Source organism: Hoplias malabaricus, chromosome 5 (assembly GCF_029633855.1).
Source record: "Hoplias malabaricus isolate fHopMal1 chromosome 5, fHopMal1.hap1, whole genome shotgun sequence".
NCBI classification, from domain to species: Eukaryota; Metazoa; Chordata; class Actinopteri; order Characiformes; family Erythrinidae; genus Hoplias; species Hoplias malabaricus.
Genome location: NC_089804.1, coordinates 43195967 through 43212310, shown reverse-complemented (window position 1 = coordinate 43212310; position 16344 = coordinate 43195967). Strand labels below are relative to the sequence as shown.

Genomic DNA, 16344 nt, shown 5'->3' with positions numbered 1-16344 from the left:
AAGCTATACTGAATACACAGTGAGTAAATCTACAACTGTCGGACTGTAGCGAACTCATCTGATCTGATGTAATCCCATAACTCAAGATATGTGAAATGACAAGGTGTTAATGGAGTCTTATGGGGAGGTAATTATAGTTAATTACATTTTATTTTAGTACAAATCTAACTATTTCAAGCATTCAGATGAAACAACAAATGTGTAAACAATCGTAACTTACCAAAATTCTGACATCGTATCAAAATATTTTTATTTCCAAACCACAAGCACACGACTGAAGTCACTCGTCTTTTGGAGCTAATTATTGAACGCAGAGCAAACTTCCACCTGTCTCTGTTCCTCAGTGATTCACGTAACGAATTTACGCCATGTTATATGTAACTGCATGACGTCAGAATATCACTATAATCACGATATTGATGTTTTTTATCATTTAAAATGTTTTTGAGATATTATTGCACACGATACGTTACTGTACAGCCCTATCTTCTACACGACTCGGCTGTTTGGCAAATTTGGTGCCATGAACCTCAAACGGTACAGTTTTAGAACCTGCTCACTTGTGGTTCCAAGTTGAACAGAAAAAGGGTCACTGGTGGTACCCTTGAGGGTATGGAATATGTACTCAAGGGTACATGTTCTGTACCTTTTAATTAGTGAACATTATTGTACCTTATTCTATTATAATTGTAGATTTTAAAATTGTGTTGATTTCAAACGCCCCGTTTCATCTCCAGGACTTATATTCTGATCTTTTATTTTATACAGTTCTATAATGAAATCTTACAAATATTCACCTCACCATCTGGAGTACCTCACCATCATGTACTGTAGGGAACTGGACTTTAAAACCAATGTTGTACCTTTTTAAATCTACATTTAAACTGTTTGTACCTTTAATGAAAATAATAACTCTCTATTGTACCTTTTTTCCGAGAGTCTTGGCACTGTACCTGATGACATGCAGACACCCTGCACAAACTAGTCGCCACAGTAAAGATCAGGTTTGGTTTTATCCAACTCACAACACCACGGTCTTTTGTAGAGGTTCAAACACGCCTAGGACTCACGGTCGACGAAAGACTCCAGCCAGAGCTGAATGGTGTATCAAGGTACGACAAAGCAATTTTGGTTTGTCTGAACTGACATGCAGCTGTCCCAGAACCGATGCGAATAGACAACAATTGAACAACGTTTAATGTTACCTGCTGTTGTTGCAGCTTCAAAGTTCGCCGTTTCTGTCTGAGACATTGGTTTGAGGCATCACCAGTTACTTTTCAGGGGGGAGCTGTGTGAGTGTAAAACAAATCAGGTAACGGACCAAAACCTGCGTGGAGTCGAGTAGAAGTCGGGTGGAGGGCTCTGCCGAGGGCCGCCTCATTCTCCCGACTTGGTCGTGTATTTTAGTGTTTCTACAGGTGTTTTTGAACATGCGTTTAGCAAAACAACGTATGTGTTCATTGTAGATGTATAAAACCGACATTACTCTTTGAGTAAAATACAAACTGTACGTTTTTGTTTGATATTTTACTGTTGGTAGACTGTACTGCCGTGTTAAATATAGTGTTTACGCCATTACCCAACTTCAGAGGGGGTTCATGTTGTGCGTCCTGGTGGGAAACCCATTTTATCGATAAAACTGACACCACTTGAATGCAGCATCAGTGCCACGCATTGGAACAGCTCTCATAGTCTGTCCAGGGCCTCCTTGCCATTGTCAGTATGGTGCTGGATCTCTGTCTTCTGTCAACTTGGTATTAGAAGCATTTCATAAAAAGCTTGGTGCCACAGTATGAAGCTCTGACTGACCATCACTGCTTTCTCTGCTGAGTTGGGAGTGCTGACCTCGCTGTGCCTTCTGTCAGACACACAAACATTCTGCTGCCTCCCCAAAGGCTCTGTCCTGTCATTCAGTTCTGTTTGTTCCTTCTGCAGCCTGGAACTCCTGAGGGACCCCGCTGTTCAGTTTTGTTTGTGACTATGCTTCTCACAGAAGATAGCAGAGCACCACCAGGATGGCAGCACGTATTACCCAAGCCACTGTGTCAGCACTGGTCCTTAGTCTAAGGCTGTTTGATTAGCTCTGGAGGCACTGACGTGAACTGCATGGCTTTTTCTTAAAGGTTGAAGATGCATGACATCTACCGACTAATACCAAACATAAAGACGTTTAGTGATTCTCGATGCTCGAGGCTCAGTACATGACACAGGCCCCTGTTATTGGCACGCTGTTGTGACCAAGGCTAAGCAGAGGAGGGGAGCTGAAAGAGAGAGAACACAATGTTGCCTGTTAAGTAAAGTCAGCTGTCTACAATTTTTTCCCTCCCTAACATGCCTTCCTCAGCTGGACTCCCACCATAACAGCATGTCTGTCTCTTCTCTCTCACCAGAGCGGCTATCTTGGTCAAGATCACCACTGAGATGGTCTTAAATGAATCTCCCCTTTGCTCAACCGTGTCCTAACTAACGAGGATCATACCCTGCGTGGCCCGGCGCTTGTGGACACACGCTCATGTAAAATTTCTACTGAAATGGAGAATATTAATGCGGGTTTTGTCTCTTTTTGCTGAAGTAAGTAGCGCTACTCTTCTGCAAAGGGTTTAGACTGAGTCAGAACTATACTGTGAGGAACTATTCACATTCTTCTCTATAGAGCCGGAGCCTACCCGGAATCACTGGGTGCAAGGCGCGAGCACACCCTGGAGGGGGCGCCAGTCCTTCACAGGGCAACACACACCCACACATTCACTCACACGCGTTTTTGGAAACCAGAGTCCCCGGAGGAAACCCGCACAGACACAGGGAGAACACAGTGACAGCGACACTACCTATTACTCCACCATGCTGCCCTCAGTTATATTTAGAAGAGCAAAAGATTGACACTAAATGTGCTGAATTTAAATCCATATCAGAGGAATTGATGTTACACTCTACTCATTTTAAAGGCATCCAGTCCATGGAGAAAGTGTTTTCTATGGTTCTGTGTAGCACTAAAGAGTTCTTCTGTTGTAACAAACCAGACTGTAACAAGAGTAGAGCACTTTTTGGTGCTAGACAGAGCCATTTTTAAAAACGGTGCTACATGGAACCATATTAACACCTTCTCTGTCAGTCTGAAGACTCACTTCCTCAGGGAAAGACCAGTGTGAGTGCGGCAGTAGGACTCACGATTCTAACTAGAAGCTTTACATTTACTGAAGAAGCCTCTGTTTTTAAAGAGTTTACTTCTGTCACATTCTTCCACACATCAACTGAGACACACCGCCGGCAACGGTTCAAATCATTAGAACGTAGCGTTAGTAACAGAGACTGTGGTCATGTCAGAGCTGTATATATTCCGGATGGTCAGTCTAACAGCTGAAGCTATGTGCTCTCTCAGGCCTCTTCCGCAGAAACATCATTAAAGTAATAAAAACAGAGACATTTTGTTTCTGCATTTTCAGAGTATCTTTGTCAGTGGGTTCATTATAAGAGGGTGACAGGAATGTGGATCAGGGACGGGTCTCGTTAACGTTACACTGTGAAGAGCAGGTCGTGGTCCAGTGCAAGGCAAAGACAGGAACATGGATCAGTGAGTGCACTCTGTAGTTCTTCCATTTGTAGTCCATCATTTGCTCCCCTTTAGTCTTTTCATTGGTGGTGATGATGTTAGTGTGTGTGTGTGTGTACACAGACTGTAATAGCAGACTGCTGGTCGCTATGTTTCCTTCGTGGTTTCTAGGTCCGATGCCTCAGGGCTGTTCACCTTTTGATTCCGTCTGTTTTCAGTTCTTGTTTCCCACAGCGTGATGACGTCAGGGCCAATGGTGGCTGTGATTTCACCTGCCCTTTTAAATACCGCCACGTAACAGAGTTTGGCTCATGTCCGTGTAATGGATTTAGTGTGTGGTTGTGTACAGAAAGAAAAATGGAAGCGTACTCTATTTTAAATGAGTTTATTTTTATTTGCTCCCACTTTTTGTGTTCATTTTTTATCTTTCTGCCTCCACTTTTCTCTGTGACAAAGCCATGTTCCTTTTTTCCCGCTCGCTCATGTGCTTACCTTCCTCTGTTTTGCCTGAGATCTTTCCCCTTCCTCTCTTTTTCTGACTAACACCCCCCACGCATTCATTAGGGGATTTCCTCTTTCTCTCTGGTCATGTGACCGCAGGGTGTGGTCTTGTGCAGCGGTGAATAATTTCAGTATTCTACAGGCAGAAGAAGTGAAGAAGGGCACGCACTCCCACACCCACCCACACACACACTCACACACACTCTACGGCTGATTTTGGGTGAAGTCAGAAGTTAAAGCCCGTATTGTTCTGGTCACACGACGCAGGACACAGGATGAGGAACGTCACCAGAAGTGTAGTCGACTGAATCCGAGTGAAATGGCCGGACACGCATGGCTAGGTTCATGTTGGGAGCGAGTAAACAGCTGCGATGTAAATGTCTCGTCTGTTTGGCGCTGCAGCTGTTTTTCCGAAATCAATTTCAGTGGCACACGAGACGTGGTTATGCTGTGGTCACTTGTTGCGAGGTTAAACTAATCTAATAACAGAAGCAGTCAGAAAGCTCCACTTCTCCATTTGGGCGTCCCAGCTGTGCGCCCTCGTGCAGATGAGAAGCGAGACCAGCCTCGGCATACAAACACCTCCCGGCGCAGCGCAATGTGACTGGGCCCTATTACTCATTACACAGACATTACACAATTGCTGAGCTCTTCTCTGTGAGTCGAGTATGTGTGTGTGTGTGTGTGTGTGTGTGTGTGAGAGGGAGAGAGACAGACAGAGAGAGGTGTGTGTGTGTGTGTGTGTAGGTAGGTTTGGTGCAGGGAGAGCAGCTGAGTCTAGGGCTCTGCATTCTGCCGCTTTAGTATGCAAGGCAGGTGTGGCTGCAGTCAGAGAGAGGCTTAGGCGCAGGCCTCCGCCTACACACACACACACACACACACAGACACATCCCATTACACGCTTCTAGTTACACACATAGGCTTGCTTCTCTCTCTCTCTCTCTCTCTCTCTCTCTCTCTCTCTCTCTTCCTACTTTCTTTCTGTCTTTTTCTTTTCTTTCCTTCATCATGCGTTGTCTCCTTTCGTCGTTCTCCAGCAGCATCTCTTTTTTATCGTTTGCTTCATGTCTGTGAGCTCTTCTGCAAAAGCATCCAGGACTCAGCTGCTTTGATCTAAACCCTCTGCCTTATTAATACAAATGTGTTCCCTCTCTCTCTCTCTCTCTCTCTCTCTCTCTCCACTGAGTCTCATCTTTCTTCTTTCTCTTTTCTTGCTTTTTCTTCTTTCTTTCCCTTGCAGCGTCTCTTCTTTTCCTTCGTTTACTTCTTGCCTACTTTGTATGCCACTCTACTGCAAAAGCATCCAGAACTCTTTGATCTGAATCTTATTCATTCAAATAAGAATGTACTCCCCCCCCCCCCTTTCTCTCACTCGGTCCAGCATTCTTCTGCCTTTTTTTTCCTTTTCTCTCTTAACTCCAACTATCACTCTATCACTACCTTCTCTTATTCTCCTCTTCCTCTCATTCCCCCTCCCTTACCCTTAATCATGCCGTGTCTACTCTCTCCTTCCAGCAGCATCCCCACTTTCCTTTTACTTCACGTCTGTCACTCTTCTGCCAAATGAACCCAGAACTCAGCTGCTTTGATCTGAAACCCTCACTTTACTCCTCTCTCTCTCTCTCTCTCTCTCTCTCTCTTCTGAGTGGAGTGAGTGATGAGTGAAACTGAGAGAGGAGGTGCAGCAGAGAGCCAGGGTGAGATGGATAACCTCTCCAGGCCAGTTGTGCAGACAGTAGCAGGGGACCTGCTAGTTAGATACTATCGACCGGACCCTCCACTCTAGTGCTTCCCCCACACCACCATCACTAATGTGCACCACCCAGAGGCTAAAGAATCCACACATTTACACCAGGCTTCTGTTGCTTCTCTGTATTAAAAAGGAGGGTTTAGTTTAACATTCAATACAATAATAATAATAATAATAATACATTTTATTTCAAGTGCCTTTATATGCACCTGAGGACATTATACAAAGACAAAATAGCTGGAATTAAACAGTAAAGTTCAAATATAATGCATTATATAGATATAAATAAATAAGTAAGTCATATCTAAAAGTAGGGCGGCACGGTGGAGCAGCAGGTGGTGTCTCTCACAGCTCCAGGGTCCTGGAGGGTGTGGGTTTGAGTCCCGCTTCCGGTTTCCTCCGGGCGACTGTCTGTGAGGAGTGTGGTGTGTTCTCCCTGTGTCTGTGTGGGTTTCCTCCGGGTGACTGTCTGTGAGGAGTGTGCTGTGTTCTCTCTCTGTGTCTGCGTGGGTTTCCTCCGGGTGCTCTGGTTTCCTCCCAATCTCCAAAAACACACATTGGTAGGTGGATTGGTGACTCAAAAGTGTCCGTAGGTGTGTGTGTGTTGCCCTGTGAAGAACTGGTGCCTCCTCCAGGGACTGTTCCTGTCTTGCGCCCAGTGAATCTGGGTATGCCCCGGACCCACCGTGACCCTGAATTGAATGGGCGGTTCAGACAATGAATGAAGTAAATAAGTTTGGAGGTTGCTACAGTGCCTTCAGGTCAGGTATTTAATAAATGTTAATAATTGAACTTAAAAGCACAGGAAATGGAGGTTAATTCCAAAGGATAAAGATGACTAGTACAGCCAAATATTCGGATACATGCTCCTTCAGCATTTCCTCTGAAATGAAGGGTATTAATAGGGACTTACTTTGCTGCAGTAATTGCTCTGCTCTTGTGGGAAGGCTTCACTCTACATTTCGGTGTGGATTATGTGCCATTCAGCCGTCAGAGCTCAACTGAGTTAAGGGAATGTTGTTGGACGGTCATTTTGGTTCATCCCAACGATACTTGATGGGGCTTCATCACTGGGTTTGTTCATTTGCTCAGTATTCCTCTTACCTGCCGCGAGGAAACCGGTAACGATCCACTGCTAGTCTCTGCACCTTCTGTTGAGGTTCAGAGTCAAATAGATGCCAGAGCTCCACAGTTCTGATTGTCCTCTGCTCTCCTGGCCTCACCTGGCCTGGACCTTGTTTAAAGGAGGATGTTCAGGGCTGACACAGTAGCTGTCCCCATTATGGGGGAGTACGATGGCTTGTTTTATTGTCCCCCATGGCCCCTCCCTCTGTTTGATGGTTTAGCCGTGGCGGCGTTGGACCGAGCTCTGTTTTACGTTGTTGATTACAGAAAGGCTGTGTTCACATTACCGTTCTGAAGAGACTCAAATCGGATCTTTTCAGGGCTGTGTGAACACGTTTGAGTCACTTTTACATATGGTTTTAGATCATATACAATACGTGGGAATGTGCGAATCATAGATTTGATGTTACACCTACTGCACTCAGACAAGAGGCTCGTTTTACAGGAAGTGAATTGGTTCATATGTGGTTTACACTTCTACTCTACACTGTGCACTACATGGTGCACAGGGAGACATTTGGGATTCAGCCGGTGTCTTGGTGCAGCCGAACGGCTTTTTTTTCCCCCACTTTCTCCTCGTAATAACGTATAGTGTATGACCTGTTTGCTTTCGTCCTCAAACACATCACGAGCTACTAACGCTTCTGGTTTTCCAGTTTGAATTCGTCGAGTCATCTCCCAAATATATGCCGTTTTTGTTGCTGGTGACGGAGGTGTAGTGCTTAAATGTTTCAGGAACAGGTTTGTTCACATTACACACAGATACAGAGCAAAACGTCTGAACTAATGAATGAGGGCTGTAATTTGAACTTGTCCTCCTCCTTTACTTCAGGAATGGAGTGTACACTTTGGGACGGGTCCTTCACGCTTTCGCAGATGAAAGAATTCGAGATAAAACTTGCTTTTTTGAAGCTGTATGCGAACAAAGCCTGATTTTAGGTCGTCATCCAAACGTCGGAAGGCTACTGAAGGCAGAGGCATAATTGTTGCATGGGGCTGACTGCACTGACGGGTGTTTAGATATTCACCCCCACTTTTCAAAAGAGGAGCGCTGTTTCTGAAACTTCTCAAGTCACAGGGATGCGATCTAGACAGATGAGTCATCCTTTTAAAATGGAGAGAGAGAGAGAGAATGAAGAAGAGGGAGGGAGGGAGGGAGCAGAGGGGTCCTGCTTTTGCGCTGTGGAGGCGGATACGGAGCCTTAAGGCCCATGCTGGCACTGCCATTGCAGGACTGCAGAGGAAACAGATGGGCTCATGATTTACATCTGCTGCCTACGAGCTCCAGCTCACACTCTTTAATCTAAGAGCAGGGCCTTTTTCTCTCTCTCTTTCTGTCTCTCTCTTTCTGTCTCTCTCTTTCTTTGTCTCTCTCTCTCTCTCATTTCATACTGCTCCTTTTCACTTCTTTCTTTCTTTTTTCTCTCTATCTCTCCCTCCCTCCCCCCTCTATCTCTCTTTCTGTCTCTCTCTCATTTCATACTGCTTCTTTTTACTTATTAATTTCTTTCTTTCTCTCTCTCTCCTCTCTTTCTTTCTCGCTCTCTCTCTCTCATTTTCTCTCTTTCTCTCTTTGTCTCTCTCTCATTTCATACTGCTCCTTTTCACTTATTAATTTCTTTCTCTCCTTCTCTCTCCTTTCTTTCTTTCTTTCAGACCCTTCTTCCTCTTAGTCCCAATCCTCTCAGACAGTGTACAGCTGATATGACGTTAGCTCCCACTCTGTCCTTCTCACACTTCACGCTGGGCTGCTTAGTGTGTACTAAGTAGTGCACACTCCCCTTTACCAGAGCACAGAGCCTCCTTTGAGCTGCCACCGCTGAGAGCCGCAGCAGACGTCACCCTCACTTTGTTACTAATTTAACAGGGCACCCAGGATGCAGCAGCCCTTCTTAATACCATACAGTCACTGTCAGATTACAGAGAACGGCTCGATTATAGAGTACAGTAGACTCGGAATGGATGCTCTAGCGCAGTTCACTTATTATTTAGAGCCTTTCTAACCTTTCATTACTCAGCCCTAAACCCTTTTTAATACGTTTACGGCTGTCACGACTGCTTGATTAAACTCCATTGCTATATTCAAATACATTCAAATTGACCTCAGTAAATCCTAGTGATTTGGTGGGGCAATTTGCATGATGCTATTTATTTGTTATACTCCATCTCCAAATATTTGTAGGCACCGTTTAGGATCGTTTCCAATCTCAGCTTCTTTAAGGAGCACCAACTGGAGGCTCAGATGTTTGGTTCCACGTACACAGCTTATATAATATCTGTGGAAGAGCATGCAACGAAAGGGGAAACATCCACATAAGGGGAACAGCCACATACGAACTGGACTCCGAGCATGGGTTAGAGGGTGTATATGATGATCTCTGAAGTGATGGAGCTCTGTCCACAGCAGCGACAATGATGCAGGGAACCCACGGGACCCTGGCTCTGGGACCACAATGTGGGTAGAAACAGAGGAGCAGCAGGTGGAGAGTGCAGTGAGCCCCAGCCTCAGCATCGGCAGAGAGCTGCAGCGGGACTCACTGTGCTCTCCGTAAGCCCGAGTCTGGGTCCTGGGGTCCCATGCTCCTCTGGACTCTTCATGTCAGTATCCCTTCCATCCTGTAAGCTCCTCTCTCTTCCTCCTCTGCTTTCTCGTTTCATAGAGACGCCTAGAGCTGCTCCAGAGCGGGGCATACACACGAAGGCGTGTTCTTCTACACTGATGACCCTGGGCTCGAAGGCTGTGTCTACAGTCGGGAAAACGCCACCCACTTTTGATGTAATAACAGGGAAATAAACTCACCCATACAGATCTGATTATTAATATCATATACCTTTTAGAAGTAGGGCTGGACGATATGATCAAAATTTATATCACAATGTATATTTACGATATAATTATATTATTAATATAAACAGTAATAAAAGCTGTCAAAGAACAAACAAGAAACATCAAATCAACAGAAAAACGTAAAGCTTTGTCAATATTAGTATTTTAACGAATGTCAGTCAGTGATATAAATGATGCGTATTGAAAATAAATATTAAAAATGTTTTGTATTGTTACTGAAACAGACCTATAGATAGATAGAGTGTGCCTCCTCTTTCATGTATCACATACTGCACTGCACTAAATCTAATTTTTTGGAAAATAACCTGTGGTGGGTCAGTGATCTTTAATATTGCCCCAGTGTTTATTACAGTAACTATAAGATATACCCTATCTTCCATGTGTAATCAAACACACTAAGCCCTCGTGTCATTGCACCAATTTACAAGTGGCCTTTTGTTTCTCACGTGTTTGTTTATTTATTTATTTAGCGAACGAAAGACTTACTGAAAAGATCGGCCATTAGCAGGTTTCCTTTCAGAGCAGCTGTTTCTTCTTCACCTGCGCAGCTGAAGACTCTCGCATCCTAATCACTCTGTTTACAGTCTGATGTCAGGTTTCGCCGAGGCTCTGGAGCTCTCTCGGCAGCATGCATATGTATGAAGAGCGGTACGTGGGCAGCCCAAGCGCAAACCACCCCCACACCCCCTTGCCCTCGATACAGCAGCTTCGCTGCCGGCACAGTTAGAAGTCAGCTTCTCTGTGTGGGCTTTCCAGCGTTTGCTTAATGCACGCTCTGTGCCAAAAGTTCACCAACAAGAGTGCGATTTATCTGCCAGTTGTGTCTCCCCCTACCCCCCCACCACCACCCTTCAGCGCTTCATTCTCCATGCAGCAGTAATTGCCTCGTAAGTGCTTCGTTAGTGGAGAACACCGGAGCGAATTAGAGGCACCGCGTCAGTGCAAAACAGAGAAACCCTGTTTGAAATTGGAATTTAAATGTTTGTGAAAGCTAGTGTTCATCTACGACTGAAAATTGGTCTTGAATCGCGGTCAAATGGAAGACCGTGGCACGTGATGTGGTTTATCAAATGTGTTTCTGTTCGTAAGTGTCTGTAGGTTTGTGCGTTTGCTGCAGGTAACTGGGCTCCATCATTGAGTTTTCTGGGACATTAACCTTATCGATTAATAATGGACACGAAGCCCATGCTTGATATTGAAGGTAGCTGTTCCAAAGCATTCCATTTCATTCTTTTCTCTAGATTATGTAAGCTGATCCTCGGCTCATAAGGAGGTACAGTGTAAATGTATTGATTAAAAGGAGCTTAATTGGTTTCCGCGTTCTGTTCGGGGGTGAAATAATGCATGAAACTGTGGGTGGAAAACTGACAAAAGGCTTCTAAAGCTATGCGTAAATACAAACTTATTCTGACTAATCAGGTTACGCTGTGGGTGGATCGTTGGGAGTAGAGGAGGAGAGTTTCTGTCCGTTATGACCATGTTACAGATGCATACACTTATATAAACCTGCTTTATCAGTAAGAGAACAGTGTTAAAATGAAGGTTCTGGACCACAATCCACAGAGCGCATATGTGCTTTATTAATTTTCCCACTGTATTTAAAGCCTTGTTCTGCTGCCATCAACCTGTTTCACTGCAGTCTGTTAAACCAGTGAGTACTAGCCAGGAGCTCAGGGAGACTAGGGTTTTATAGTGGTTTTATGGCTCGCTCTTAGTGAATGGAGAGTAGCTGCCTGTGGTAGTATATCTCCAGCAGCTGCAGGCCTAGCACTCAACACCCACATGTGCACTGCCCTTGTGGGCGAAGCTCCGGTTTCGTAGGCAGCTGGTACTGAGTCGCTTCCGAAAACCGTATAACGTAATCTTTCATAATTGTTTCATGAATTGTCTGAGAGGAAATGGTGGATGTACTTGATTTCAGGCTAATGTGCGAGCGTAGAAAAATACACCTCTTTTTTTTCTTATTACTTTATATGATTATTAATACAGGCTGATAATCTCACACAGAAATGGTTTGGACATTAAGTCCCAGCGAGAAGCCGCCGCAGATTGCCAGGCCCAATCACTTCTGAGCTCTCCCTTCACTGCAGTGCACTTCTCAAATTATTAAAACCGGTAAATCTAGAACCTTCTTTTATTGAAGGCTGCTGTCGTAAAATGTATACTACCACTCTTTTTTTTTTTTGGTCTGACTTTTCTGCACAAAATTGGTCTCATGCTGCGAATTCCTCAAACCATTGTCATTGCTTGTCAGTGTGTTCAACATCCCGCATCATTTAATGCCCCTGGGCTTGCCTCTTTTGGTCATTTTACTGGTTGCCTGTTGACTCAGCTTCTCTTAGAGTATAACCTCATGGTAATTTTGTTCCAGCGAACCACTTTACAGCACATCATTTAGTAAAATACATTTGGTTATTCATGAGACTGAGTAACTGTTCATGAGTTCAGTCAAAATATTATGAGCACCTCCTTGTTTCTACACTCACTGCCCGTTCACTCAGCTCCTCTGACCACACAGGAGCACTTTGCAGTTCTCAAATTACTGACTGGAGACTGTCTGTTTCTCTGAATACTTTGTTAACTACTTTCCGTCTGACCCTCAGTGGTCAGAACCCCCCTCAGGACCCCCACAGAGCAGGTGTGATGTGGTGGTGGATCATTCTCAGCGCTGCAGTGACACTGACGTGGTGGTGGTGTGTTAGTGTGTGTTGTGCTGGTGTAGAGTGGATCAGACACAGCAGTGCTGCTGGAGTTTTTAAACCCCTCAGTGTCTGGACTGAGAATAGTCCACCGACCAAAAACATCCAGCCGACAGCGTCCTGTGTCACTGATGAAGGACTAGAGGACGAGCGACACACACTGTGCAGCGACAGATGAGCTACTGTCTCTGACTTTACATCTACAAGGTGGACCAACGAGAGAGGAGTGTCTCACAGAGTGGACAGAGAGTGGACACAGGGTTTAAAAACTCCAGCAGCACTGCTGTGTCTGATCCACTCTACACCAGCACAACACGCACTAACACACCACCACCACATCAGTGTCACTGCAGCGCTGAGAATGATCCACCACCACATCACACCTGCTCTGTGGGGGTCCTGAGCGCTGAGGAACAGGGGGAAAGTATGCAGAGCAACAGATGGACTATAGTATGTAATTGTAGAGCTACAGAGAGTATGGACAGTGAGTGTAGACACATTGAGGTGTTATATTATGAATGGACGGTGTGTTGGGGAATTCGATGTTCTAATTATAATAATGTCGCTTTAGTTATAACACAGTATCCTTTTTCACACTGGCGTCTTGGAAGGACACCCTCCTGATGCAGATAAAGAAGACACCTGGCTCAAAGAGGTCCCAGGTGTTTTTCCACCAAAGCTTTTTAGGGAGTCCCACTCATTTCTGTGTGCATCCAAATCAGATCTTCCCTTCCCTCTGGCTGCTGGTGACATTTTGAAGGGTCGAAGCTATTTTGTTTGGAAACATGGTTGGAGCGTGCTCATGTGGCATTTCCGCCCTCCGACATTTACACACACCCATTACACGAGGCTAATTCGCAGGCTAAACTCAATCAGATGTCCTCTGGCTTGCCCACAGTGTCATGCACCGCACCGTACACAGAGGCACTCCTTACCTTTTCTGATGAGCCGTAAGTCAGCTTTTATCAATTAGCCCATTTGTATGAGTTTGAACGAAAAAGCGGTCGGACTTTTCTTCTGGTCGTCTTGATATTTTTGCTCCTGGACTCCATCTACAGCTGCAGAATGTAGTTTACTTTGTGCACTCCTGGAATCAAGGGGAACCTGCCCCCATGAGTTACAGTGCAGTTTCTGAAGTACCAACAACAGAGGCCCTGCTCAATTGTTGTTATTACTATTAATAGTTATGAGTTTGTTGCGATTATTAAATCAGCACACTCCTTGTGTCACATTGATTCATCAGAAAATGATTGGTGCACCATCAAAGCAGCACAGCACCATTCTCTCCCGGTCTTAACAGCCTCTTCAGAATGGCACGGTCCAGCGCCTGTCCCTTTAAATGAGAACGAGCCACAGTTCAGTTCAACACGAGAGCACAGGAGTGAGGAGCGAGGCAGCTCTGGTGTTTAGCTGTTTTGGCTTGGATCTCTTTCTTCTCTCTTATTTCTCTGCAGTCATTGGCTGTGTCTGAAATGAGTGGAATGCTGTCTACTACTTCACCTGTGTGTAAGGTGTTTTAGCCTCGCACTGGTGGTCATTATTGCCTTCCATCACTCGTTAGTTACTTTAACTCAGAGCAGCAGTGGAAAGCTAAATGAGCAAACGTCACACACCAAACGTGCCTTGGCTGATGGTCTGAAGTTTGGGCGATGGGAAAATAGTACAAATATTATATATAAATAGCTGCTTAAAGGTTGAGTGAGAGACCAGTTAGCTCTCCGCTGCGCTGGATGACCACCTCCCAGGCCTGCTGCTGACACTGTGGGACCGAGAATGGGGTCACTCACTGCATGTTGATGAGAGGCTGCCAGCGGGTTAGTCACTTTCTTCAGTGTCCAGTCGCCATGAACGCTTCTAGAGATGGGCCCTTATTAAGATGAGTATCTCAATGCCTGAGCACAGCAGCTCAGCGACTGTCAGGAAGAGGTTAAATCAGTGTAATTTTCAAGCGAAGGCTTGAGCTCGGGCTGCAGAGGAGCAAAAACCCAAGAGCTGTGGTCAGTAATCCAATCTGGGTTAAAACCCACCTCAGGGCTTTGCACCAATGGTTAGCCTCTCATGAATATTGTAAATGAGTGTGTGTGTGTGGAGAAGTTTGAAAGAGCGAGATTGTCTATAGAATGGCCATATTGCACTGGAATCCCACTGTAGTGTTGCGTTTTGGATCAGCGCAAGCATACATCAAAGAGTGACCTCCATTTTGAGCATTTGAAGTGTTCACGAAACCCACTGGAGCCGGACCCCTGACTATCTCACATTAGCACAGAGCGCTTATCTCCAGTACTGACGGACCTCATACTGCCAGCTTAATCTGAGACCAGAACCCCTTTGTCTCTCTCTCTCTCTCTCTCTTTCTCACAAGCTCTCGCAAAATCTCTGAATGTCCTTCTCTCTCTTTGTTGTGCTTTGCTTGCTCTGAATCTCTCTTCTTCTCGCTCTCTTTCTCTTTCCTGTACTCACTCGCTCAGAAAGTCTCACACAAACATGCAGAAAGAAGTGGGGTGAATGGCACTGAAACAGCAAAGCAAACGACTCCTCTCTCTACGTGCCAAAATCGGGGATTCCACCGGGGTGCATCATTTATGTATGACCAGCGCAGAAGAAAGGAACTGGGCTTTCTTCCTCCCTTAGTGAGTCCTGTGAAATGAGCTGCTCTCTTACGGGTTCTGTAGCGTCTATCCCAGTCCTTCTCCAGATGGAAAAGCTTTCCTTCTCTCCGTTCCTTTTTCATAGAGGTTTATGAAAGACACTCGAAGATGTCAAAACATTCTAGGTTTTTATTTCATAATGGATTTTGTCTCTGCAGGCTATTTTCCCAGCACAATGCACGATTCAGAAAGAAATAAGGGTTACTCACAGTGTGTCTAGATGGTGTCAGCATTTCCTTTTAAATCACTTGCATATGTTCCATCACAATGTCTAGCATTTGGCAATGAGTTTAGTGCTGAAGTGCTGCACAGGCTAATGGTTTTCCTTCCAATGTGTTCTGTGTTGCAGTTGCTGTGAGCTGAAGAAAACCCCGGATTTAAAGACGTGGTAACATGCTTAGCCAGAGCCTCTTTCTCTGATGGTTCTCTTCAACTGCCTGCAAGAACACAGCAGAAGTCCTCGTTCATTTCTGCCACGCTTCCGATCAGTTAAACCCGTCAGGACCCTGTCTTCACTTTCAGCGAGGTCTTAAAACCTGCACCGAGCATCACCGAACTAGCGGTCCGAGCCACGACCAGGGATACGAAAATGGCCAACAACACAGCCGACCACCCGCCGGGGAACTCTGTGGCCGAAGGCAACCACGAAGGGGACTTTGGGTGCACGGTCATGGATCTCCGGGAGTTGATGGAGCTCAGGAGCGCAGAGGCGGTTAATAAGATCAGTAACGTCCACGGAGACGTGCATGGGATCTGCCGCAGACTCAAGACATCGCCCATTGAAGGTAAGAGTGTACAGACACATACTCCCTAAGCCCTTGTCTTAATCAAGCAGTAATGTTGGAGGATGTAACTGTAACTGTGGTTTCCATCCTTGGTCCTACTTTTGAGAAAATTAGAGGTAAAGCCATTTTGGACAGCAAACATTTACAAATCAGCGGTTATTTTGTGGGTTGGTTTTCCATTAACTCCAAACCTCTCCTCAGTAAAGCACTACCTGCTTCATCTAATAATATTACACACCTCCATAATACAGTCAGTAAAGTCACGGTATCAGTGTAACCTACTGTTCTTGCTGGGAACTGTATAATAATTCTTAGGAAGTGACACACAAAGCTGATTGCTAGATCTAACAAACCTTTAAAATGGTGGTTAAATAGAAAAATAAAAATACAAAACATTTCATATGTGTTTTACGGCCAACTACAGTGTGAACGTATATA

At 45.1% G+C, this 16344-nt stretch overlaps 1 protein-coding gene across 5 annotated transcripts in view; it reads left to right on the top strand.

Annotated features, from left to right (window-relative positions):
• atp2b4 (ATPase plasma membrane Ca2+ transporting 4) overlaps window positions 1-16344 on the top strand; it is a 128272-nt gene that overhangs the window by 47680 nt on the left and 64248 nt on the right. For all 5 annotated transcript variants that reach the window (XM_066670227.1, XM_066670222.1, XM_066670221.1 and 2 more), the window contains exon 2: window positions 15471-15906. In XM_066670227.1, the coding sequence (XP_066526324.1) occupies window positions 15711-15906 (196 nt within the window). In that variant the 5' untranslated portion in view covers window positions 15471-15710. The remainder of the gene's footprint in view (window positions 1-15470; window positions 15907-16344) is intronic.